Source organism: Gymnogyps californianus, chromosome 1, assembly GCF_018139145.2.
Source record: "Gymnogyps californianus isolate 813 chromosome 1, ASM1813914v2, whole genome shotgun sequence".
In the NCBI taxonomy this organism is placed as follows: domain Eukaryota; kingdom Metazoa; phylum Chordata; class Aves; order Accipitriformes; family Cathartidae; genus Gymnogyps; species Gymnogyps californianus.
The window spans coordinates 209,775,990-209,801,511 of NC_059471.1; the positions used below are offsets into that span (position 1 = coordinate 209,775,990).

At 38.7% G+C, this 25,522-nt stretch overlaps 1 protein-coding gene across 2 annotated transcripts in view; it reads right to left on the reverse strand.

The window, feature by feature from the left end:
- SEMA3D (semaphorin 3D) overlaps window positions 1–25,522 on the reverse strand; it is a 144,654-nt gene that overhangs the window by 91,587 nt on the left and 27,545 nt on the right. Inside the window, exons 2-3 of one of the 2 annotated variants that reach the window (XM_050892185.1) lie at window positions 21,193–21,314; window positions 8,130–8,320 (exon numbers count right to left, since the gene is read on the reverse strand). In XM_050892185.1, the coding sequence (XP_050748142.1) occupies window positions 8,130–8,244 (115 nt within the window). In that variant the 5' untranslated portion in view covers window positions 8,245–8,320; window positions 21,193–21,314. The remainder of the gene's footprint in view (window positions 1–8,129; window positions 8,321–21,192; window positions 21,315–25,522) is intronic. The other variant, XM_050892176.1, reaches the window with a different exon arrangement.

Sequence of the window (25,522 nt, forward strand, 5' to 3'; positions counted from 1 at the left end):
GGAGGTTCCTGCTTGCTCTCCCCACATGTAACTGCTTGTTCCTGTCCCCGCAGAAGGGTTCCCTCTCTGACATGGGCCAGATAATCTTTCTTTCCCATGCTCTGAATGAGGAACAAGAACTTTTATAATGACAGTGGGGGCAACAATATTTTAGCTGTTTCTACCATCATGACTGCTGGTTGAACTTACAAGGCAAAATTAATAACCCTGCTCTAAATTGCTACAGAAGTGCAGTACAGAGATGCAATTGCTATAGGGAAGCACTGGTTAAGTCACTTCGTCATTATCTGCGGTAGCTGCACAGGATGGACATTCTCTGAGAAAATGTGGTTTAAATGCAGAGAATAACTGTTTTCAGGAAACTTCAAAGATTTTTCCCCTTATATTCTTCTTCCAGTTTTCCAGATGTATTTTATTTGATTAAAAAGCAAGCAAGTGTAGCAAGGTAACTCAACTGGCTGATGTGAAGGTAGGTTTTCAAAATAGTTTTGCACTAGCAATAGCAAAGGACCTCTTCCACCAATGAAAATAAAACCAATTCACATTATAATAGCTTGGACTAGCATAACCTTCCCCTATGGCAAAGTGAAATATAATTATCAGTTCTACTTTCTGATATTGACAGCAGTTAAGTTCTTATGAAGCCATTAAAAGTAGAGGTCATTGAATAGCTGCTTAATTCCCTTATATGTTAGTTGTTTGTGTTGGAGTTGTGCCTAGCAACCTCTGTCAGATTCAGAGTCCCACGTGCAGATGTGCAGGTGGACCCAACATCTGCCTTGTAGACTTAGGCAACGTTGCGATAGGACCGTACTAACTCAAAATTGCAGGGCAAAGGATATCAGAGATGTGTGTCTGCATAAGGTAACCATGTGCACCATCATATTACCTCCTGTCAATCATTAGTATATATGCATAAGGTATTATTTAATATCGGAGGGGGGGGGGTTGATATTTTTTATTATTAATATTTACATTTATTTATCCTTTTTGGGGCACCAGTGGGTGTCATATAGACTGCCATTGTGTTATATATTTTGTGAGAAGTATTTTTGAAAGAAATTCAGGGTGCATGGATGATGCAGAGGGATTTGTATAGTCTTCCCAAAGTTGACAGATAAGTTGAACATAAAATTTCAGTGTCTCTTAGCCATCAGACTCTGTGGTACAACACAGCATACTTCTCTGGGACAGACAGGATTTGGATCACAAACGAGAATACCTGTTTTCTTGAATTAGTGGAGAAAAGGTACCTTTGCCACTCCCACCCTTGTCTAAATGCCTCTCTTAACCACAGCTAGCCAATCCCTCTGACTTCTCTGATAGTGCTCTGGAGTGATAAAGGAAATTTTGTCTCTGTCTCTTTCTGCTATCTCTTTGTGTATTTATCTCCAAAGGACTTTGACTACAGAACAGACCTCCCCTGCACCCCTCGGCCCTTCTTTGAGGAACTCATCTATAAATGGAACAACAGAAATGGGGAGGGAGGAAAGGGAAATAGGATGTGACTCGAGGACCCGCGCTGCAACCACAGATGTCCACCGCTAGACACACACTGACGTCAAGAGGATCATGCCCTCAAATTAGTGCATAGAAAGAGAACAAGGTTGGGATCTCTGAAACTACTCAGGACTGGGTTTGCTTTACAAATGTCTTTAGTAAAAGTACAATTAGACAAATATTTCTGAAAGTACCCTCTTCAAAGCTGGTGCCATTGATCATGTATCTTCCCCACATTCTTCTTCTAGGGAAGCAGTTTTCGGTGTTGTCTTATCCTCCTTTTTTGAAGGGACTGCTCATTCTTCCCAAAGTCTTACTCTTTTGGGTTTTTCTCTCATCTTCTGAGATTTAATTAAGTGAACATTGAACAGAATAGTTTGGTATTTTGTGAACATAATTCTTTTTTTATCCAATTGAGGCCCTTTTGTGATCACGAAAAAAAGAAAACTGTTGTGAGCTACAGGCTGTTTACACTGTTAAGAGGTTGATACGGGTCAGTTCTCTAAGGTTATTCTTAGTTCAACTGCTATATAAACTGTTGATGTCACTGACTGGAGGCTGCTCTCCAGGACATTATATATATGATAATTATATGACAGAAAATGCAACATATAGTTGGATCTGACCTCCAAGTTCACTAGTTTAAAAAAGGAAAAAAATGTCTGTAAGAAACTTGCTGTTTTTCCCGTTACTAAAACATAATAAACCCCTTCAAGTTTATACTTAGTCTACAGCATATACAAGAGTCTTTCCTCACATGGACAGCAATGCCCATCCATCTTCAACCTATGGTACATTTTAAGTCTCAATGTTCACTGCCTACAGAAAGCATTTTTGACACAAAACAGGCAAAATCTATTTCATAACTAGAAAAGCATCTGAAACTAGGATCTTAACTCTCACATAAACATTTTATGTTACTCTACAAAGGAATCTGAGACAGATTTTTCAGAGAAGTCACAAATTATCAAAAATGAGTTAAGCAACAAACAAGGGATTCAAGAAAAGCAGCACTTCCTCACTCAGCACATTTTCCTTGATCTTCACCAGCATTCAGAATTACAGCTGCTGATATTGCCACAAAAGCATGTTTTTACTGATTTTTCTTCCTCTTCCTGTAGAGCAAGCACAGCTGCAGAAATGCAAGCTCATTTCTAGGCTTTTTTGTACATCACCATTTTCCACGTTCCAACCATTCATAGCTGTGCAACACCCCCATCGTGGTACTGGGATTACTGCAATGTCACAGACAGTTTAAATGAGGCTCATGGAGCTATACAATTGTAACTGTATTTTATATGCATAATTAAACAATGCATGACATGGAAATAAGCCAGCTTTACTGAAATGGAACAAACTAACTGCTCTGATGCAACGGTTAAGCATCTTGTCAGTTATAAAATCAAACATATATAAAGCAAAAATTATTTAGAAAGCAGGATGCTTGATATTGTAAAGTAGCATGTTCAAAGGATCATTTTTAGAACATTAAGGAAATGTACTAATCCCGTCAAGTTTTCAAAGGAATTGCTGGCACCAAAATGTTATCCTCTGCTTTCTTTTTCACCATGTTGTAAGAATGGATCACTCTTAGGGGGAAGAAAATTATGTATGTAAAACACTGCAGGAAGCTAAACAATTCTTAGATGTCGCTAATTTCCATGTGGAACTGATGATTTAGCATTGTCATCCTTCAACAGAGGAGACAGAATTACATATCTTTAGTTCACTTATTTAAGATGAAAAAAGCAAGGAGTGGAAATTCAATCCTGCTTCAATTTACTTCAGTGGCAAAACTCTTGCCATGACTTTGGTGGGAGTGAGAATGCATCTTAATTCATTCAATGTGAAGAAGAAAAAAATCAGCTGAGAATAATGTTCTTGTTTATTAGATTTAAATTACTGCCATGGTTGTTTTTAACAGTGTTAGGTAAATCCTGTTTTAAAAGCCAAAGGTTTCCTTCAGTTTTGCCTTTTCCTATGTGCTGTGTCACAACGGAGGATCCTGGTCCTCTGACCAAATCAGCACTGGTCACAGCAAGCGTGGCTTGCTTTTGGGACATGGTCACATTCCCACATGGCAATGATATACGTTTGTAGATGTCAATGTGGATATGTCACTGGTGACAATGATGTCCAAATCCGGGCTGGGGCACACCCTGTAGCCAAGAAAGCAGGGTGCACACTTCTGTAATATAGATGTATTCTTATGAGTTATAAATGTAGTCTTATGAGGAGCGGCTGAGGGAACTGGGGTTGTTTAGCCTGGAGAAAAGGAGGCTCAGGGGAGACCTTATCGCTCTCCACAGCTACCTGAAAGGAGGTTGTAGCGAGGTGGGTGTTGGTCTCTTTTTCCAGGTAACAAGTGATAGGACAAGAGGAAATGGCCTCAAGTTGTGCCAGGGGAGGTTTAGACTGGGTATTAGGAAAAATTTCTTCACTGAAAGGGTTGTCAAGCATAAGAACAGGCTGCCCAGGGGAGTGGCTGGGTCACCGTCCCTGGAGATTTTTAAAAGCTGTGTAGATGTGGCACTTAGGGACATGGTTTAGTGGTGGACTTGGCAGTGTTAGGTTTATGGTTGGACTCAATGATCTTAGGGGTCTTTTCCAACCTAAATGATTCTATGATTCTGATTCCTTGAGTGCACAGACTACTAACATGTCCATGAAAAGCAACAAAATAAAGCAAATCAATAGGCTTAATTTTGCAGTTAGGAGTCTGCATTTCTACTGGAAAATTTTAGGAGGGCCACAAATTGAAAGAGGTTGAATTTTTTTAATTTTTTTTTTCCTAGAAGGCAATCAACCTTCTGGTCTGGTTATTCTCTGTCTCTCCCCCTATAAAGTAAAACCCAGAAACACACACAAAAAATCTGTATAAAAGTACCTGCCAATAATTTGGCAAAGACTACTACCTAAAAGATAGACAGAAATAAGACTGTCTACACCATATGAATTAAACACGTTCGTATGTATGAATTACGACACAAGCCCTTCCCTTCTTCAGTAACAGAACTGATGCCATCCTGTAAATGACAGTATTGAATGAGACTGGTATATGAAAACTTTCTGCATTTGCTGTAGAGATAGGAATGAGGATGTTAAATGAGGTAGCAAACAGTATGATTAGGGAAGCTGAATGTCACTTTTGTGCTTGCAGAGTTCTGCAGTTTGAATGACGGCCATAGGGCATCTTCAGCCGTATGAGAATGAATGATAAATACACACTGTTGCTCTGAGACTGAATGTAGTGTTATACAATGACTATTAAAATACGGAATATTACTCAAAAATCAGGCCCTAGTTTTCTAAAGATAGTAATCTTCTATTAGAAGACAGTTTGTTTACCTTCTCCTAATATTAAAGCTATAACATAATAATAAAAACACTTCATAATCTTGTAAAAGTATCTAAGAGAGATGACAGATTAATTAAGGTCTATGTAGTGAGAGCACCCTAGAAGCATCATGAGAGCAATGATAATTTGTGGGATATGAATGACATGCACCAATATCTAAAAGCTAAAGTCTAAGTGAAGAAGATAAAAAGAAATATTGAAGAATTATTCAATTAATGAATTGAAGAAAATGTGGGAATATATGATGAGGTATGTAATTAAAGATCATAGTGTATTATATTTACACAGGTAGAGTATACATGACTGCCTCTGTATTACAAGATATTTTAATTGACTTGTGTGCGTTTGTAGTTTTATGTGTGCATGATTTTTTAGAATGCATTTTTAGAACTGGGGCAAATAAAGGAGATCCATCGTATGACATCATGTTGATACTCGCATTATTCCCTGGAATATCTGTATCTTAACATTTCCAGCACAGATTTGCACCTCTTAAGCTATCTAACAGGAGATGAAAACCTGTAAGTAAGTGCCACGCAGACAAGCTCTAAAATTTTAATTGCTGTCTGAACGCAGAGGATTTGTGATGTACTACGGTTTATTGAAGCACTCTTGCAGTTATAGACACTTCTTTCAGCTACCCCACCCTGCTCCTTCTCCCCCTTCCTCTATCCACCACTGACTTCTTTCTTTCTCTCTCAATTTCCTCCTTCTCTGTGTTCCTTTAATAACGTTCCCTCTTCTTCTTTCTCTCTTCTTGTCCCCTACATTTCTTCATCCTCAGCATTCATCACTTGGCATTCCCTTTCTTCTCCTTACTGTCAGGGCATGGGAAGAAGCAGTTTCCTAGCCCTCAGCTGAGGTGTGCTGGGCTGCAGCTGTGAGAAGAAGTAACTGCAGGGGAAAGTCCTGCTCAGTTCCAGCTCTCCTGCCGAGGAAATGCTCAGCTGTTCTGGGAAGATGGAGCTATACCATCCCATAAACACATTACACTTGGAAGGGGATGAAACTCTCCCTTGAAAGACAACATCTTTAGCAGCCAGATGAACACACATCTGTGACGAGGTTTTCAGAGCTTCCTGATGTGGCCAGTTTTGGTCATTTTCCCATAAAGAAGGAAAAGGGCCCCACGTTATCCTCCTCATAGTATTTCAAGCCTTAATTCCAAAGAATGGAGATGTCAGGACTTGTCAATGACATGACTAACAATTTTATGAGAATTGGCAAGACAGTTCATTTCTCCTACATCTTATTCTCAGAAACTTTGGAGTTATTTTGGCTGGAATACTTTGGGGGGGGAGGCAAAGGTAAGCTTAATTCTGACAACTATATTAAATAGTCAGGACACCTGCCATGCTGTTGTCAACAACAAAATCGTGATTTAATTATGACAAGCACTACCTGCACCATTTACAATGCAAAAGTTTGAAAACAAAGCAGTAACTTTTTTTTTGTTCCCTGTGGAAAAACACCTCCCTCCCTCCAAAAAAAAAAAAAAAAGGCAAGAGGAGGCACAATAAAGTCTGATAATTCTCTTTCCTTTGGCTTTTCAGTTCCATCACAGCTCTCCAAATTAAGATTTATGTGCCATTTTGTATCTGTTGTTGCTTTTTTTCCCCCCTACAGGGATATAGGTGGATAAGTTTGGATAGGAAACTGTATCTCTCAAGCCAAACTGAAAGGTTTATAAAGTTGCTAATAAAAGTTTGGGTCAGGGCTTCAATATCAATCATCTGCTCATTGTCTTTTTAAACGAGCTCAGGCATTTTCCCAACCACTCCCAGCAGGTCTCTGCCACTATTTTAAACTAAGATTTCAGTGATTTTTTTTTTCTTCCCTGTGTTGACCTCAGTAATTTTTCTCTTTTCCCCTCCTTACCTGCCAAATGCATCCATCAGGATTTTGCCAAAGGCTATCTGCTTTCGAAGTTGAGATGAATTCACTAATCATGAGTGTCAAATCCACAATAAATGCCATTACCATATGGTATATGCTGCTATTGGGAATTATCTCAAAAGGCCTAGCTGTGAAAAGTTTGTCTATATGTTAGGGGGTTTTTATTGCTAACTTTCATAACTCATGTCAGGTCATTCAGTTTCTGTATTCATTGGCTTAAGTGAGCGCAACTGTTTCCTGAATTTATAAAAATGTTGTCAAGATCCCTTGATCTCTCTTCCTCTGTCTCTCTCACACAAACACATTCAAACACATATATACGCAGGGGAATACCATACACAGTGGCATACAAATCTAGCAAAAGAGAAGCTTGTAAATAAATAGTATGTCATTGTGCTTACTCAATAAATTCCTGTGTGTGTTAATCTCATGATAAACATATCATAACCACTGATGAAGGCTTTACAGCCTCCTGTCCCATCACACCATCTTGAGTGTAATTCTGTAATGCATAGGAAGACCTAAGTTTGAAAAACTGAGAGCAGAATTCGCTCCCATAAGGGCAGGGTGCTGACATAACTGAAAAATAACAAACTGGAGAGCATTTGCTTTAGCTAAGGAAGAAAATATCGAAGTGATGTATCTCTATGCCTTGTAAAAACTGTGGAAGTGTACAGTACATTCAAAGCAACAAGAAATTTACCTTCTTTAAGAACTTGTCCAATAAAGAAATAAAAAATACATCTGTGTTTAAACCCCTCAGCCTATAACATTCTCAACAAGAAGTACACATAAGGTTAAGAAAGTCCTCAGAAAAACACACTTTTGTGATCTAAAGAGGTAAGAAGAAAGAAAACAACATTTCAAGAGTTTCACATACCAATTTAGTGATAGAGAAAAAAACTATTACAAAAATAAAATACCAGTGCCATTTGAAACACTTGGGGTAGCTCTCTCGACTTTCCCTTATGCTCTAGAAAGGTGTGAGTGTCCTCCATGTCCCATGTCACCCCCACCAGCCACATGGGAATGTCTCCAATGGGCCTCATGGCGTTTCAAGTAGCACTAGAAGCCTATGTTTAGGCAATGACTCCCCCCTAATTTACGTATGGTATATTAATACCCTCTAGGAGCAAACTGAAATAATATTTAAAACCCAGTTATATTTCAGAAACATGTACCCCTCCGCCCAAAAAAGAGAATTTAATGCTGTCCCTAGGCAGAATTCATCCATCTTTAAAGCGTCTGTCACGTGTTTCTGGGAACTGTAGGGACAACTGTATTTCATTTTCCTGATTAATAATACAAATGAACTGCTGGCAACATCACATCAAAACAAAAGTGGCAGAATCAGAAAAACTGATGAAAAGTTTACCTTTATAGGAAAGCTTAAGTCTTGGGATATTTTGTTTTGACGTTCCAGTGACTGGAAGAAACAGCATCGCTAAAGATAACAGGCCGCAGGCATGTGGTACTTGGGAAGCTCTCATTCTGCTGTCTTCTTCTGTATCTTCTTTTGCACTAAGGTGAAATATCTCCCCACTTTTCAAACAATCCAAATTTAATCTGGAAGCAAAAAGACAACATCTGTAGATTTTTTGCATTATTATATAAATAATAATTCTGAAAGCAAGTGAGACCTATCTTTAAAGAGTAGCTCATTTAACACGTTTGCTACAGAAGTATTTTTTCCTCTAGTATAAATCAAAATGTTGTAAATCTGTTTCTTTAATACTTAACTTATACACTTTGAGGCTGGAATAATATGTAAACTTTTCAAACACCAATGATGTCTAGCATAGCTAAAGTTTAGGCACAAATTAAACTAATGCAGTATCCATGAAAAGAACATTTGCCATTCAAAAGTGACCATGCAACTCGTTAGTTCATACCGCTCCATTGGATATCTTAATGTTTTATAACTCTCTCTTTATCTCAGTACAACAGTTATTGTATGCTTATGCTGTGACTAGAATAAACTGTAATGTCTCAGATACCATGGATGTACTAGCTGAGTTAACAGTGAGTACATACCCATCATAAACTTTCATAAATAAACTAAGAAAATTGGATAGAGCAAGCAGTTGTGTTTAGTTTTAATAGAGAAAAAAGTCAATCTGGCTGATGGATTTAAATGTGCTTTCAGTATGGTACTTCCAGCAGAATAACTGCCTCAATTCACCCACCAAAATGTCCTATAAACTTTAATGAGTGGTTCATGCTGAGGTCAATAGGCTGATACGGGATCTTGTTAGCACAGTGTGCAACTAAGCCAGCTTTGCAACACTTTTCACTTAATAACAGTCATTCATATTCCATAAATCTTAAAGTGTTTTACAAATGAAAGTAATTATCACTGTCCTTATTTTCCCTGTGCAAAATGGAATAGTAGAACTACAGTGAGCCTACTTCCTCAAGGTCACGTTGCCACCCCAGTAGCTGAACAGAAAGCAGCAGCAGTTCTCCTGGTGTCCTGTTTGTATCCACTTATAAGGGATTCCTTTTGCCCAATAACTCCACTTTTGCATATGAAATTATTTGAAATGGCATCCTGAGTTCTGGAGGCAGAATTTGATGGTTAATAAATCACAGAGGTCAGAGCATGAAAATATCTGTGAGACCAGATCCTTTCCCCTGCAAGTGCATGATACCAGGGGTCAAGGGAGATAGTTAGCGAAATGACAAATGTCAGTGTTTGAGTAATGCTGTAAATCAAGGAGTAAGGAAATGTTATGGTTAGTAGCGAGATTAATGGCTCACGACTTGCCACGAAAATTCTTTTCTGAAAGGTACTGAAACCGCCTGATTAAAAGGGTAATCCTAGTGCCCACATCAGCCAGCACTTGCACGGACATCAAGGGAAAGGCTCCTTGTGAGCCCATGACAGATGCAGCACAGCTCATGGCCCCAGAGCCACTCCACAGCTCTGGCACTTAAGCTCACTGCAGCACTGGTGCCAGAGCACCTCTGTGAGCTGCAGAGGCATCCAGAATCACCTTAGCACCTCATGATGCAGGCAGTACATCCTTCCTGGCATGAAGGGACTGGAAAGAGGACCCCTTCAGTTCTCTCTGCCAGAGGAAACCTCTCTCAGATGAAGCTGGGGCTTTCTGAGCCTCCAGACCTTCTACCAATAGCAAAAGACAAGGGAGTGTGCAGGAAGGGTGTGACGGCGAAAGAGAGAGAGGGAAATGATTTGTAAAATGCCCGAAGCATCCTTCCTATTACAGAACACTGAGCTTCTTTCTTCTCAATTCCTTCCTCAACACTCACATTCCGTGTCTGAATGCACTACTTTTGGCCAAGTGCCATTACATATTCATAAGATGACATGGAAGAAAACAAAACAAACATGAAATGCCTCCGCTTCATCTTTCCCTTCCCTTTATTAGAGTATAGGATCCTGAGAGAAGGTCCTTACTTCCCCCATGCCAGCATATCTATTTGTGGTTGGACTACGAAGGACTGCTGTTGACTAGACTATCATAGGATTATATCACCTTAAAGAAATTTATTTTGGGGGGAAGAAGGGGAAAAGAAGGGGAGGAAGGAGGAGGAGGACTATATCAAGACAAGAGACACCAGCCCTGTTCATCTTCAGTGGGATGATAGAGACAAACCATACTTCAAAAAGAAGCAATTAAGAGGGAGCCAGTCTCACTGCAAATATGCTGAGAAGTCATGGCTTGAGGGTCTGGGCCTCAGCCAATAGGGATCTCACCAGAGGATTTAGGGCTCATTTTCTCGAGGCAAAGTACAGTGAAGAACCAGGACTAAATTTGCCACTTATAGAAAAAAACAGTTGCCTGAACGCACTGTTGTTTGCTTAATTGATTGAGGACCAGCACCAAAGTTGGCCCTTTGGCCATACCTCACAACCTCATTTTTTGTGTAGGGTTCTTTTGCTAATGGCAACTTTCCTTCTTTTTTATTTTTTTTTCTTTTTCTTTCCCCTTTTATTTGAATAATGTCTGTGAAAAACCATTTGCTTTAATTCCTGACACAAGGCGGTTAGTTTACACTGGAGGCAGCTGCTCTTGTGAGCTTGAGCCAACCCTGTCTTGTCATAGATTCATTGCAATCTGGCCAGATTGTCACATATATTTTTAGTTTATGACGATCTTCTAATACATTTCCAGCTTCCACACAGAGTCCTTCCAGCAGTCGAATGACTAGCTCAGGTTAATGAACTTCAGACCAACTAACTGGCCATTAATCTTCAGGAAATATCCTTCCTCTCTGTAACATGTGCAATGTCAATCAATGTCCTGCGCTGAAAAGAGCCATAGCCACACTGCTCAGAAGTAATCAGATCCGTGAATAGAAATAAAATATAAAACCTAAAAGCAAATCTAACTCCCCCATTCTTTCCTCCCCTCAAAAGTAAGAAGAGTTTTGTCAGAGGAGGAAAAATTATTGTTTCCTTTAGTTCTTTGATACTTCTGCTAAGCACCAATACACTCTAAAACTTCCTCTTCATGAACAGACCCAAAATAAATGAGGAAAAGAGTTTGAAAAGAAAAATGCTGAGGCTAAAGCTGCTTTCCCACCTCGGCTTCAGCTAGGAAATATCTGCACTGTGTTAATTATCACCTGTGAAACTGACTGGGCAAGGAAGCTATGCATACACCTTGCTGAAATAGGGGTATTTCCAGTGGAATAAAGGAGCTTTTATTTGCCCCACGCGGGGGTGGGAGGCGCGATGCTGAAGAGGGGCCAAGGAGCCTGGCTCCATCCTGCTAGGACCTCCCTGAGGGACTCATAAATTCGTAACGGGCTGTAGGTTAAAACTGCCGAAAGACAAAATGTTGATCTGCTGGTGTCCTGCCATCTTGACAGAGAGAGGTGGCTGGACGTAACTGGCACATGCGTGATGTCACGTCCCTGAAATGAGGTGTCACCTCCCTGCAATTGGTCAGATTTATTGGAGCCTATAAAACAGATTGCTCCGAAGCTACTGTCTGAAACAGGAAAACCTGGAGCCAATTTATAAACGTAATTTATTCCAGGCCCTTTGTTGCAATAAACAGAGCTCTTCAGCCTTCTCGAACACACAGACAGTAGGGAGCTCTGTGCTTACGGGAGTTTTTTCAGATCATTCAGCTCAAACCTATCTAAATGCAAAATCTCGCATTCACAAATACTGTGTAGGTTTCCGACTTCTCCTGGCGTCATGAAGTCCAGAGCTGGAAGGACTATGACCCATCTACAAACACACACTTTTTTAACAGTAGTTCATGTAACTCTCAGTTTAATTCCATAACAAATACGGAATTGGGGGATAATTTAAAACCTGTCTTCAGCACTAGTTTTCCGAGGTAATTTTAAAATTCAGAATTTTGTACTCCAATAAAGAGGACAATGAAAACAGCTTGCAGCAAATACAGAAAAAGTGATTAACCAAATCGTATAGCTCAATTATACTGAATCTAATAGCAATGTTACAAATTGCAGCTACTGAAAATCTAGAACAACCTTTGAATCGGCTCATGTTGATTAAAAAAAGCTAGAATAGAATAGAAAAATGTCTAATAGTTACTATGGACTTATAAGTAGACTGAATAAGCTACCTAGGCCATTTAGTCTCAATATGTAAACTACTATCTCTGATGCCAGAGTTTTTCTTTCTTCTCCTCATCTATCCTTGTGTGAGATCTTGGGGGTTTATTTTATTTGTCCATGGAGTGAGAGGAGAGTAAAAGATGTCCTTTGCAGACATCAACCAAATAGCATGAGTGGCCTGGTAGACAAACATAGTGCTTTAAAATATTTAAAACTAATTAGCTGCAAAAAGAAACAAAAAGTACCCCACCTACAATTCAAATTTATTGAAAGGTATGTTATCTCTTTATTCGTATTGTACACATACTTTATATATATGCATACAAATTTAAAGCACATACTTACCAATATACAGATATATGTTTCCAATTCATTTACCTGTAGATGTCTCCCCTATAAATTATCAGATATATTTCAAAAGAAAAATTACTATGGTTGTCTACTGTGTGATTCAAAACTGTACTATGATCATGAACCGGATATTGAATATTCTGTGTTAATAAGAGGGAAAACTACAAGCATACATGAGTCAGATTAATAACTCATAAAATAAAATAGACTAAAAATAAACTTACATCTCCAGACTTATTATCATTCTTAACTTACTTCTTAAATAACAAAGATAACATTCATCCAGAGCACAATGAAATGATGTTCTTGTACCCCTTAGATAGATGCTCTGTTGATATATTATTTGGCAGAGGAGGCTTTTCTCTTCATTGTGAAATCTCAGTTTAAAGCTAACTCCATCCAAGAACTGGTAAACAGCATTATTCATCACTATTCTCCCATTTTTTAAGTGGCTTTTGTGCTGTTTATAGTGCAGCAAACGTTCTCTTCCAGGATTCTGAAAAATACTTCTTTTTACAAAAACCCCAGATCAGTATTACATCACTTCCCAACACCAGCAAAAATTACTGAATAAAAAAACAATGGTACAATCAAAAAAATTACATGAGCCTACAGTAGGTGATTTTTTTGTTCTGTTTTGTTTTGCTTAAATCATTGGGTTTAGTATATCTGGTTTAGATAAGGTTTTTCCATAAAGCACACCTTGCTATTGTTAAATACCCAGATGAATAGTAATGACTCATATGAAGCATAACCCAGCTTATAATGAGTTTTACAAAGCTTTACAGGCTTTACCATTACTGAGCTCCTCACAGGATTTATATGCTATCCATTCAACACCAGTAATTTGGAAAGCAAGAAAAATCTCTGCTCTGATTCCCACTTGAGAAGAGCCAAATAGAGCAAAGAAAAATGAAGGGACTGTGAAACAAGGAGGATGCAACTGAGTGAACAAAGAGTCAGCAAAAAAATCCTGGTTTTATTGCAGAGAACCATCTGATAACAATAAAGCTCTCCAATGGATAGAAAATATGTTTGGGGATTACATTGGATTTTTTGTTCATTAAGATAAAGATAAACTCAAGCTAAAGTAAAAATGGTGACTAAGGAACTGAAACATGAGAGAATAAGAAAGAAGGAACTCATCTGGTTTATTTTTTAGAATTTTCTGCATCTTTCTGAAGCTAGTCTACTGATGAAAGCATTTATAAAAGGCATGTAGTCTGGAGATAAATACTGGTAAGAATAGGTAACCTTTAGAGAGTGGTCTGTGTCACACTGCTATGAAGAGCTTATCTGACCATGAAATTAACTATTGGGCACCTAAAATTATACACATAGGAAATGTGCACTTTATCCTCAAAAGATACCAGGATATTTTTCAGGTCAGTGTCAGTGGGGTCAGGATTACACCCAAAGATTTCGCATAGACATAGAAGTAATCCTTTCAGAATGTGACAGATAGACAGCCGTGCACACAGGCACGTTATATATCACTAGAAACAGTGATTCTGAGAAGTTTTATCTGTGGCATTGTATCTTTTGGACGTATAATGCATAAATCCAAGACTGACGATAAAACAAATGCTACTCTCTAACCCTAATACTTTGTATATTGTGTTTCCTTAAAAAAAGAAAAAGAAAATCAGACCTGTAGTTTTACATTCTATAGCCTGTTTTGCAAGCACAGTGTCTATTGTCCAAGAAAAAGGATAGGATGGAAAGCAACTTGTCATCTGATATCGATAATGCACAGAGGAGGTAGGCAGAGGAATAAAATGTCCTACCAGTCAGATGTGCAACTGATACCTTCCACACATAAATATCTACATGCCTTTCACTCTAAAGTTAGATGCATATGCATCTCAGATGGATTTTTTTCTTTTTTTTTCTTTTTTTTGGTGGAAGGAACTGTGACTTCAGATATTATGTCTGTAATAACAGCTTCCGATAGGCTCTTTATTTAGAATGACATGACAACACCCTACATGTCTGATCATTAAAAAAAAAAAAAAAAAAAGAAGAAGAAAAAACACAAGCCAAAGAAGAAAGCTGTGTATGGCACAATTTAGCAACACATAAGAATCAAAAGGAACCCTAAGCCAAACCCCAGTGTTACATTATTTTAAGTACAGCATGTTTCCCTAGCAGACCAAAAGAACTTCTCAAGCTATGAAAAGTGATTCTAAGATGGGTTTTGTAACTTCGGTATCCAAGAAAAGAAAAAGCTAGTAGGATGAAAATTCCTAGAGACATTAATGAAAAGGTAGACTAGGTGAAAACCGCTTCCTGCCGAGTACTATGACGTCTGAAGGTTTTTGAAGAGAGCCACACAATTTTCCTCTGAAATGTCTGTCACCACCTGCAGCACTTGGGGTGGCTTGGCTCAGCTCTGAATAAAGTAGACAGGGAGAGAATGCATGCAGGAAGCTTTGCCTGTGGAACAGCCTTGGCCTGCTCTTGAGAAAATACTGAAAAGCCAGAAAAGTGTCATGATGGCCATCAGAGAAAAGAAATGCTGCTTTTGGGGAGACCTGCCTGAACATTTACACGCTAACAGACTGCATTTGTCCTGCTAAAACCTGAATTAACCCCAAGCAGCACTGTCAAGCCAGCTAAACCACTGACCCTGCAACTACCATTCTTTTGGTGGAAGAAACGTATACCTACAATGGCCGACTGTCGTGGTTTAACCCCAGCTGGCAACTTAGCAGCACATAGCCGCTTGCTCACTCCCCCACGTCAGGATGGGGGACAGAATCAGAAGGGTAAAAGTGAGAGAACTCCTAGGTTGAGATAAAGACTGTTTGATAGGCAAAGCAAAAGCCATGCATGCAAGCAAAGCAAAACAAGGAATTCATTCACCGCTTCCCATCGGCAGGCAGGTGTTCAGCCATCTCCAGGAAAGCAGGGCTCCATCGCGCGTAACGGTTACTTGGGAAGACAAACGCCATCGCTTCAAATGTCCCCCCCTTCCTTCTTCTTCCCCCAGCTTTATATGCTGAGCGTGACTTCATATGGTATGGAATATCCCTTTGGTCAGTTGGGGTCAGCTGTCCCGGCTGTGTCCCCTCCCAGCTTCTTGTGCACCCCCAGCCTCCTCGCTGGTGGGGTGGGGTGAGAGGCAGAGAAGGCCTTGACTCTGGGTAAGCACTGCTCAGCAATAACTAAAACATCCCTGTGTTATCAACACTGTTTTCAGCACAAATCCAAAATACAGCCCCATACTAACTACTGTGAAAAAAATTAACTCTATCCCAGCCAAAACCAGCACACCAACTCAAAGGAAGGATTACAGTCTTTTTTTCACCTCCAGGAATTCTTGCCAGTGTTTTGCTATGGAAAAACTCTTCTCTGTCCCTCCTTTCATAGGAGACCTTCCAACATCTGCAGGAGTGGAGCATGAGTCCTCTAGCAGTGACAGTTCAATTACCAGAGGTCTGGGCTAGCTGGTATTTCTGGGGTCACCAGTAACTACTGGCAATGGGGTATTTTACAGATTAGTTACTTGCACAGATACTTGCCCTACCATGTATTTTGCATGCTTGTGAAAAAACCAGCTTGATGGGAAGATAGTGTAGTACTCTGGTGAAATTTGTCATGAATCAAGTCCAGGCTTACTTCTAGGCATGATAGCAGACCCTACTAAAAAAAAAAAAACCCAACCAGAAAACCCCCAAAACAAATCCTCCCTAAAATTGAAAGAAATAAGGAACAAAGATTTACATTTACAAATGTATTTGTAATGTTAATTTCATTTCACAGCAAATACTTTATTGTGCTATAAATTGTAGCTAGATTTATCTGATGTAAGCAGAAATGTACTGCCAACTAGTTTGGAATTTTGCTTAAATGCTTGTAGGCACTCACGGATTTCTCAGCTGTATCTAAAAGCTGCCTACATGACTCTCGGAGAAAACTAGAATGTTACAAATATTAAGGACAGGCAACTGCATGTTGTAGTTGGTCTGTTAATATAATTAACCATTTTTTAAATTATTTCTATTGTACTAATCCTGACAGGATGTTTCATTAACTGCCGGTATTACTTAGTTCATTGTCAGCTGTGTAAAAATCTGATCTGGTAGTTTTCAAAAGAATTCAGGCTAATACAGTTTAGTGATGGTTTAAAAATGTGCACTTCATATGACAGCTGGGTTTTGATCAAATATGTTTGCTGTATATCTAATGGCATATTTTCGTAGAATTCCTTTCATCAACATGTGGCCTCACGATTTGATGCACTGTCAATGAACTCTGTACAGCACAGTCTGCAGGCCTTTAATGTATAAACTACAGTATAGGGAGAGATATGCCGGAAGGATTTTAATTTACATTTCCAACAAATTTTGGTTTAATAATTCATGACTATACACTTGAACTCTATTGGAGAAGGGTTTTTTATATCTATTGTCCAACTAAATTTGGATCAACATTTTGTGCAGCCAATATGTAAAATGACATACATATGAACGTGTACACTGCAGTGCAGTGATCTGTGTTGGCACATTAACCCAGTTATTATATTGTTAGGCTGAATGCATTTGCTTTCTTCCTAGTTTTTTTAAATGTTTGATTTCTTTTACATTTGGAGGGTGTGTGACTGGGAACCAGCAAAGCCACTGTAACACGTCCCATTTGTAAGCTTACACAATTCACTAACTTAATGTGGACCTATTCCTCTTGACGGGTTTCCCTCAGGTATTACCACAGCACCTGAACAGTTTAAAAGCTTTAATGCCTCTATTCTCTATCCTCTGTCCTTGCCATTAGGAGTTAATTGATTTTTTTTAATGTTACCACAGGAGATGATATCACTTGCATAAGGTCACACCAGCAGTTAGGACCAGTACCCACATCCCCTCGACATCCAGGCACTGCCTTAGTCACCCGGCCACCCTTCTCACCAGGGACTACAGACTGCTGGCTGTGATTCCTGCGGCGAGATCTATGACTCACATACCACTTCTTCCAGTGTTTTACTCTTGATTTAAGCCCTTGTGCAAACTTTAGAAAATTACAAGCAATCACAGTTTAATTTTCCATAAACAAGAACTTCACACAGCTGCATAGGGAGTAATGCGCGGTCAGTGTGAGTTCAGACGGCAGGTTATCAAAGCTTTAGTACTCCTATGTTCACTGATCACCAATTTTACCATTTTCAAGGGTTAGAACATGCTGCTATCAGACCCTACAAGAACTTTCTGCTTGTGCTGCAGCAGAAATCAATTTATATTTGGTGCAATAAAATTGTTTTTCTGGTCTATTTTTAAGCTGCTTTGTGAAGAGTGCTAGCATGACTGTTCCTGGAATCTGAAACAGCCATACTGAAAAAGAAAACAAGAATTCAGGCATCACCACCTCCATTCAACGCAGAACTATTTCCACTTTGGTTTAAAACCACAATAACTTTCCTTTGTCTCGTGAGGACAAAGTGAGGACACAGAGTGCAGAGATGAATCAATATTTCACTGAAAAATAGCAAAGCTTTTTAGACAGTTAACCAGTTAGTTACTGGGGAGTTGCCATAACCAGAAGATTAATACAAAAAAGGTAGGATGTAAAGCACCACCTCTAATTTCCTTTACCCCCATAGACACTTGTCCCCTAAGACAATGAGGCAGTCTCGATCTTGAGAGAGTTCTGAGGCATCATTCCCTACAAGGATGGTCAGCATTGGAACAGGGGCTCGGAGAAGTTGTGGATTCTCCATCTTTGCAGACATTTGAAATTCAGCTGGACATAGCTCTGAGCAATCTGATCCGAAGGTGAAGTTATCCATCCTTTGAGCTGCAAATGGGACCCTATGACCTCCTGATGTCCCTTCAAACCTAAATTTTTCTATTAGTTCTTTTAACAGCTAATAGACAGAGGAATAACTGAAGTGGATTACACATCAAAGGACTTCAGCAACATCCACCACCTTTCCACTGATCAGCTTAAGGCTCTGACAGCCATCAAATGGCTTTTCCTACTCTCTAGTGATCACCCTTATGTTTCCAAGGACTCATCTGATGAGGGCAATGCCTACCTGATCTGTTCACAAATCAGCTCCTTTACTACTGAAATCTGACTGAAATCAGGAATGCTTTCCTTTTATAAAACTGTCCGAAAGCTGCAGTAATTCAACAGCTAATTCACAAGCAGATCATAAGTCCCTGTATCAAGAATAGCAATGTGTGCATAGGACAAGTGAAGTACACACAGAATAGGTACAGACACTACGTTAGCTATATAACTTAATCCAATATCTCAAGGCTGCTAGATATTGTTCACCCACGCAGTCCTTGTTTGCCCATCCCATGAGAACTAAACACAGAAATGAGTGTCAAAATTATTGACACTGTATTTGAAATAATGCTTTTGTCTGCACTGATGAAACCAGAAGGGGATTTCTTCCAGGATTCCCCCATTGGAGCTAAAAGAGGAAGCTGGGCGAGAAATACCACTGGATGGACTGCTGACACCCAAACCAAGCCAACAAGTTCTGCTCACCCAGAAGACAAAATATCAGCTGTGTGTTCCAGCCTGACCTCTCTTTTCTGTTCAAATTAGCAACTCCTTCCTGCCAGTCTGTTATCTCCCAGTTGGATCAAGAAGTAGAAGCCACTGTAGTTACTACATCAAATGCTTCTCAAGGTTGTGGGGAGAAAAATAACTAGAAAGTATTTGGCCTCTACACCGGCCTAGCTAGAAAAGGGATGTGGTGGAGAAGATTAAGTTGTGTTTCCATAGCCACGGCTGAGCAGGTGGCAAACATCCACCACAGGTGCTTGTTCTGTAGAGGATTCCACTCCCTGGTGAAGCAGGCACCCCCCAAAGAAACCAGGGCTTGAAGATATCCAGGACTCTTCATGTCAGACGAGCCCTATGTAAGTTTATGAAACTCCTTGGGATCATCATGATTAACTATCTTCCTTAAGCTATTCCCCAACGGGCTTTAGTGCTTTTAAACCACTGACCCTTTGAATTAAAGAGGTAGATTTCTCTTTTCACAGCTGTGACTCAACACAGGGAGGAATTCAGAGACATCTGAAAACAAAGCCAGGCAGAATTTAAAACAAAATCCTGCAATGACAGATTTAGAGAGTGATGGCTGCAGCTGGAGCTTACAAATATAACAACTAACTAAATGAGCATGCATTATACAAAAGCCTTACATGGACAGACCCTGTGAAGGGCAATTTCTTCACAAGGAACCAGAGAAACAGAACTACTAGGAATAAATCATCAGAAAAACTAGGCACTGGCTGTTCAAAAGGAACCTTGGTCCATGGGTCCTTCAGCAAACTAAACAGTAACCACCTCTAAAATGAGGAGATAGGTGACAACCTGCTAGACAAATTAATCCTTGATTTTTTTTTTTTTATTTTTTTTTTAATCTGCAATGCAAAACTGAAATTCCTGTGCCTGGAGAGGAATAAAACAGTAATAAGATGTAGTTTTTAAAACTTATATAATACCTTTCATACCTTCAATTTAAAATATATAATAACTAGTACATATGTTATTGAGTCTTTGCAAAGGAAATGTATTCCTACTATTCCAGCTGGGGAAGCAGATGCTAAATATACTCAGTAGCCATCCTAGGAGGACTTGAAGTGGATAAGGAGTGGAATCAGATTATATTAATTAATAGTTATAAATGCCACTATCTTAAACATTATATGCTTCTTTCTACCCAGTTGAAAGGGCTACCTGACACAGCATATCAGTTTTAAATAAACATGCACAAGTGTAGAGATGCACTTTATAAAATGCAACAAATACCTTGAAGATACTCAAGCATGGAACACAGTTACAGAAGAATAAATCTATTGACCATCTTCACACAGTACTGCAAAAGCAAAACAACAATGACTACTGGAAACTCTGCTTCCCTTTTCTGCTCAGCTGGGGTATGTGACTTGCATTAATGGCACAGGGAATAATGTACTTGCACTCAGACCCAGGACTGACTGATGTCAAATGAAGTTCATCCATTCATATTAATGGGGATCAGCATTTGTCTGAGGGAATGGAAGTCTCTTAGACCTTAGGGTCATGAATTGACAAGCTATCGAACATTTTCTCTGTTGTGCTGACCATCCTCCATCTTCAATGAGATCAGCTGTCTAGACCCTTAGTCCCACTACAGCTGCTTTGTGCTCCTCCTGAGGCACAGAAAGAGCTCATTGCTAATTCTTTCTGTGTAATGTGCAATGCAGGGTGAGGTCTCACAACTGCCTTTCTAGGAAACATAGAACAGTCACATTTCTCCAGAATCCAGGAAAAACATAGACACATACATGTAAACTGTGAGTTTTGTTATTCTGGAGATCTGTGATTGACTAAGACATGTGGTGACAGAAGTGCCACTACTCACAAAAAAAAAGCCCACTGAAAGCATCACCTAAAAAGAACAAAGATGACTAACAATTTGTACCAAGAAAATTATTGCTAAACTGCTATCATGTCACACCATTAATAAACTGGGAGGAGGCAAAAGGCAGTTTTTCTTTCAGATGTACTTTCTGGAAAAATACCTTCTCACAGCATTTTTTCTTGACAGGTTCCAGAGTATCTATAAGCTTGTGGATTGTAATCACTCTAATGATCAGCAAGCAGTTATTTCAGACGGCTGATACAAGTCTGTGGCTGATATCATCTGCCAAAACATTAAAATATGCAAAGAAAAACACTGCAGTAGAATTTTGTTCTTCTTCATATTAAGTGGAGCAATTTTGGGAGTAAGCACAGTTATAATTTTCACCATCATCGTTAACATTCATCATATTAAAAGCAACAATAATAACACTGATAACCATAACTTTTTTTAAAACTTCTTTTGCAACAACAATTCTGCCAGAGGCAAATTTAAATTTTATGGATGATAAGAAAGTAGGCTGTTTCCCGTGACATTTACAAGTTATAACCCAGCTCTAGCAGTCAGGACATGCAGAGTGAGTCAATTCAAAAAGCCCACTCAAACCTTGGCATCTCTCCTTCAGAGGCACCTCAGCCACATTCTTGATTTTCAGAAGTGCTTGTATAAACATTAAAAAACACAAAACAATAAAAAGATAAGAATCCAGCATGCAAGGCCAATCCTAACAAAGGATGAGACAAATAAAAAAAAAACAAGATTAAAATAAATGCCTTATGTGCATAATAAATTTCAATATTATGTGTCACTGAATTGACTCATGAACTATGAATTGACCATGCTCCTTTTGATTGTTCCACATAACGATCTCCTTCCTGAAAGAGAAACATCTTTAGCAGACATAGTTGCTACAGCTGATTGTTTCTTTGTTTATCAATAGTATATGTGTACTGTAGTGCAAGTTATGGTACTTAAGTTTGGCTGCAGGTTTAGAAAGCAGCAGGTAGGACGTAAGACAAGTGCAGCTAGATCAGCAAATGCCTTCTGTATATGCTTGGAGAATTACCAGGAGAAATTACCAAGAAAACAATGCAGATCTATTCCTAACAGTAATATAAGATGAAATGGAAGAGCTAAAAAAGCAAGACTGCAAACCTATGCAGTCAGTAACTGAGAAAGTAATCACATTTGGGCTTCTTTCAACATTAAATTTGTCTCTCAATTTGTTTTCCTTAGCAATATGTATCACAAAACACATTACTGATTTTTTGCATTTAAGCAGTTCTGGGTTTTCTCCACCTTCAACATTCATTTCCTGTTCCAGAAAAACCCTCTCACACTCCTTACTTAAATAAGAATATAAAAATGTTTGTAATGGCAAGACTGAAGGCTCATCCAGTCTAGTAGTCTGTTTTCAACAGTAAGTGTAAGGAACAATAAGAATAGAACATTTATATATGATATTTCCCAACTCTTAGTGTTCCCCCTGCTTTCCATCTATTTTCAGCTCAGGAGATTTCCTGAGCCTATTGTGGCCCGTCTATTTTGTAACCCCCAAGTAGATATCACTTTCAAGTACTTGTCCAGCCTCCCTTTGAGCCCTTGTAAAATTCTTGCATCTGCAACACCATCTGGCAAACAGTTTTGTATGTCTACTACCCAATGTGTGAAGAACCACTTCCAATACCAACAATGCAATGGGACAACATATTAATTTCCCCTCATATACAACCACCTTCATAATATTAGCCAGAAAGTAGATCCCACTGGGCAATAAAAATAAGAAGATTCTAATTTAGTTGTGATGATCCTTCAACTGTTTTAACATTAGAGGCATTATGCATGCTACCTCATTATTTTACTTTGTATAATAGACTCACAGACTGGCTGGGAAATTAAGAGAAACTTGGTCAGAGAAAATTAAGGTGATAGTAGTTGTCAGCTCCAATGAGCGTTTGCTGCTGAAGAAAAAAATCTTTCTACGGTCACTGCACAAAATGAGATGTAACATTTCACGACTAAATCTTTGGTCAGAATCCAGGACCAGCTGTGAACATTCAACCAAAGAAGTTTTTGCTGAGGTTGGCAAATACATGGGTGGGGCAAAATCACAGCTTAGATCAGTGAAAGAGAAACCCTCCAGGTTTCTCACACAACAGTGGCCCAACGCCAGTAGCAGAAGGGCTCCCACTCATCGTTCTTGGTGAATAGCTTCAGGGGTAAGATGGAAAAAGCATTCCAGTACCCAGCAGTTGGGTAGCTCTGTCACCTCTCTCCCTGACAAGGCCCTCTACCTCTTTCACATTGCAGCAAAATTCAATTTTACTGTACTGAAACGGCCAGGTTTTCCCACATCCAGAACTTTTGCTCTCATTATAAATGAAATAAAAGGGGGGGAAAAAGGGTTTTACTTTTGCACAAGTTGATAAAACTTTAAAGTTTTCTGTTCTCAAAATTGTTAGCATAAATAATTTAACAAATGTATTTTAAGATTTACGCTATAAACTATGTGGAAATACAGTTATAAGCTCTATTAATCTTCTTGTTTCAAAGTCCGAGTGATGTAAGAAACAGCATCTTGCAATTTCGAACAGTAAAATTGTGAAGATTTATGCCTTCCATTGAAACATCCGGTCTTACGCACTCTTGGTGCCGTAATGGCAGACTGGATGAGCTACTTGTTTATTCCAGTCAGGCGTTTCCTTGACTCCTGGACTTTATGTTAAGACATGATGAACATCTTACTCCCACTGGAGAATTTTTACTCTCATGAAGTCAGTAGGTCAGAACTTGAAATTTACAGCTCATGAAAGGGATTCCTCATTTGAGTTTGTTATATTCTAGTGGATCAGTAGACAAATATAAACACTAAAACCCAATTGTACTTTATATACTCCATACTTATACTTCATACATGCACAGTCATCAATTTAAGGGCTTGTCAGAATACAGCTTCTTCAGCATTATCCCACATAGTGCACCATGAGAGGTAGTAAATATGCAAATGGGTTACATCTCATAGAAATACTACAGTGAGCCCTATAGAAAAAGGTTCCTTCCTTTTGCAAAAACAGAAAAGTTTTCAACTCACTATTATAAACTGTAATTGTTCCAAAGGATCAAATTAGCTATATTTACTTATTTAGAATTAAAAATTATTTAGTTCTTTTGATTATATCCATCAAAAGTCAAGTTTCAAGTTAAGTTAGTATCTGCAGTGGATGACAACAATGTAATGACATTTCTGTCATTGCCTAGTGAGTTTCAGAGCTGTTTCAAAAAATACATATATTCAAAAATTCCGTGACTTTTTTTATCAAAAACTAACATTAAAACATTACACTTTCTGAAAAAAAAAAAAATCCTCATTAAGTTTTAAAACCGAAAAGTTACACCTCCTTTTTCAATTACAGCTACTTTTAAGATTTTGCAAAGATAGCTACAATTTGGCTTTGCAAAAAACATTGCAAAGTGCCAGAAATACCTAATTATAGCAGGGAAAATGTTGTGTGCACACATATGTATGTGTTTGTCTACAGTCTGCATGAGCAATTGAAAAATATCCAACATATACACACAGCAAACCACATAATTAAAATTACGTTTATGCAGAGTAAATTTGTCTTTAAAGTAGAAAATAATGGAAGGACAGCAGAGACTTCTCTGTACTAGAACATAATGCTTCATTTAATGAGTAATCCCTGGAGCACATGGATGTTTACCTCACTCTGGGCAAGCTCAAGTGCATGGACAGACAATTACAGTACTTCAGCTGATGTACAATAACTTGTTAAGCAGCTGTAATGCAATGACATTCTTTCGTGGGCTTATAGACTGCATTTCTATATTTTCCTCCATGCCAATATGACTTTAGACTCCCAAATATTAAATGGCTAAAAAAAATCAGCATGTTCAAAGTTAGAATGCCTGAATCTGGATCCACAAAGCACTAGAGACTGGTAAAAACTGGAACGTATGTCTGATGTCTCTCCAAGTTTGGCAGGTATTGTGTCTGAATCCACTCTGCCTTCAGAAAAATAAAATAACAATAATTTTAAAAAAAGACAAGATTTTACAATAGGAAAAACACAATACAGTTAGGTTGCATTGTTTCTTAGATGAATAATGGCTGGATAGCAGACTTATTAATATGACCAATTGGTTGAATATGATTCAAAAACAAATTTAAAAACATAGACCTAGGCTGTAGATTAATAGTAAATGCTGGCAAATGCCTTCAGAGAGTCTCCAAGTCGTGCTTTGGGAGAACAGTAAAAGAGAAAGGATATTGCTAAAGCTTCACTTCTCACCACTTTTACACCACTGCCTCCTGTCAAAGTGCAGTGCGCAAGGTTCCGAGACTGATATTTGGCACAGCTTAAATTATAAAAAAAAGAAAATCTAATAGATGAATCAGGTGTTACAATGAACGTGGAGCCTCTCAATATAACATTAGCTTTCTTTCAGCTATTTTTTAATGTTTCATCAGC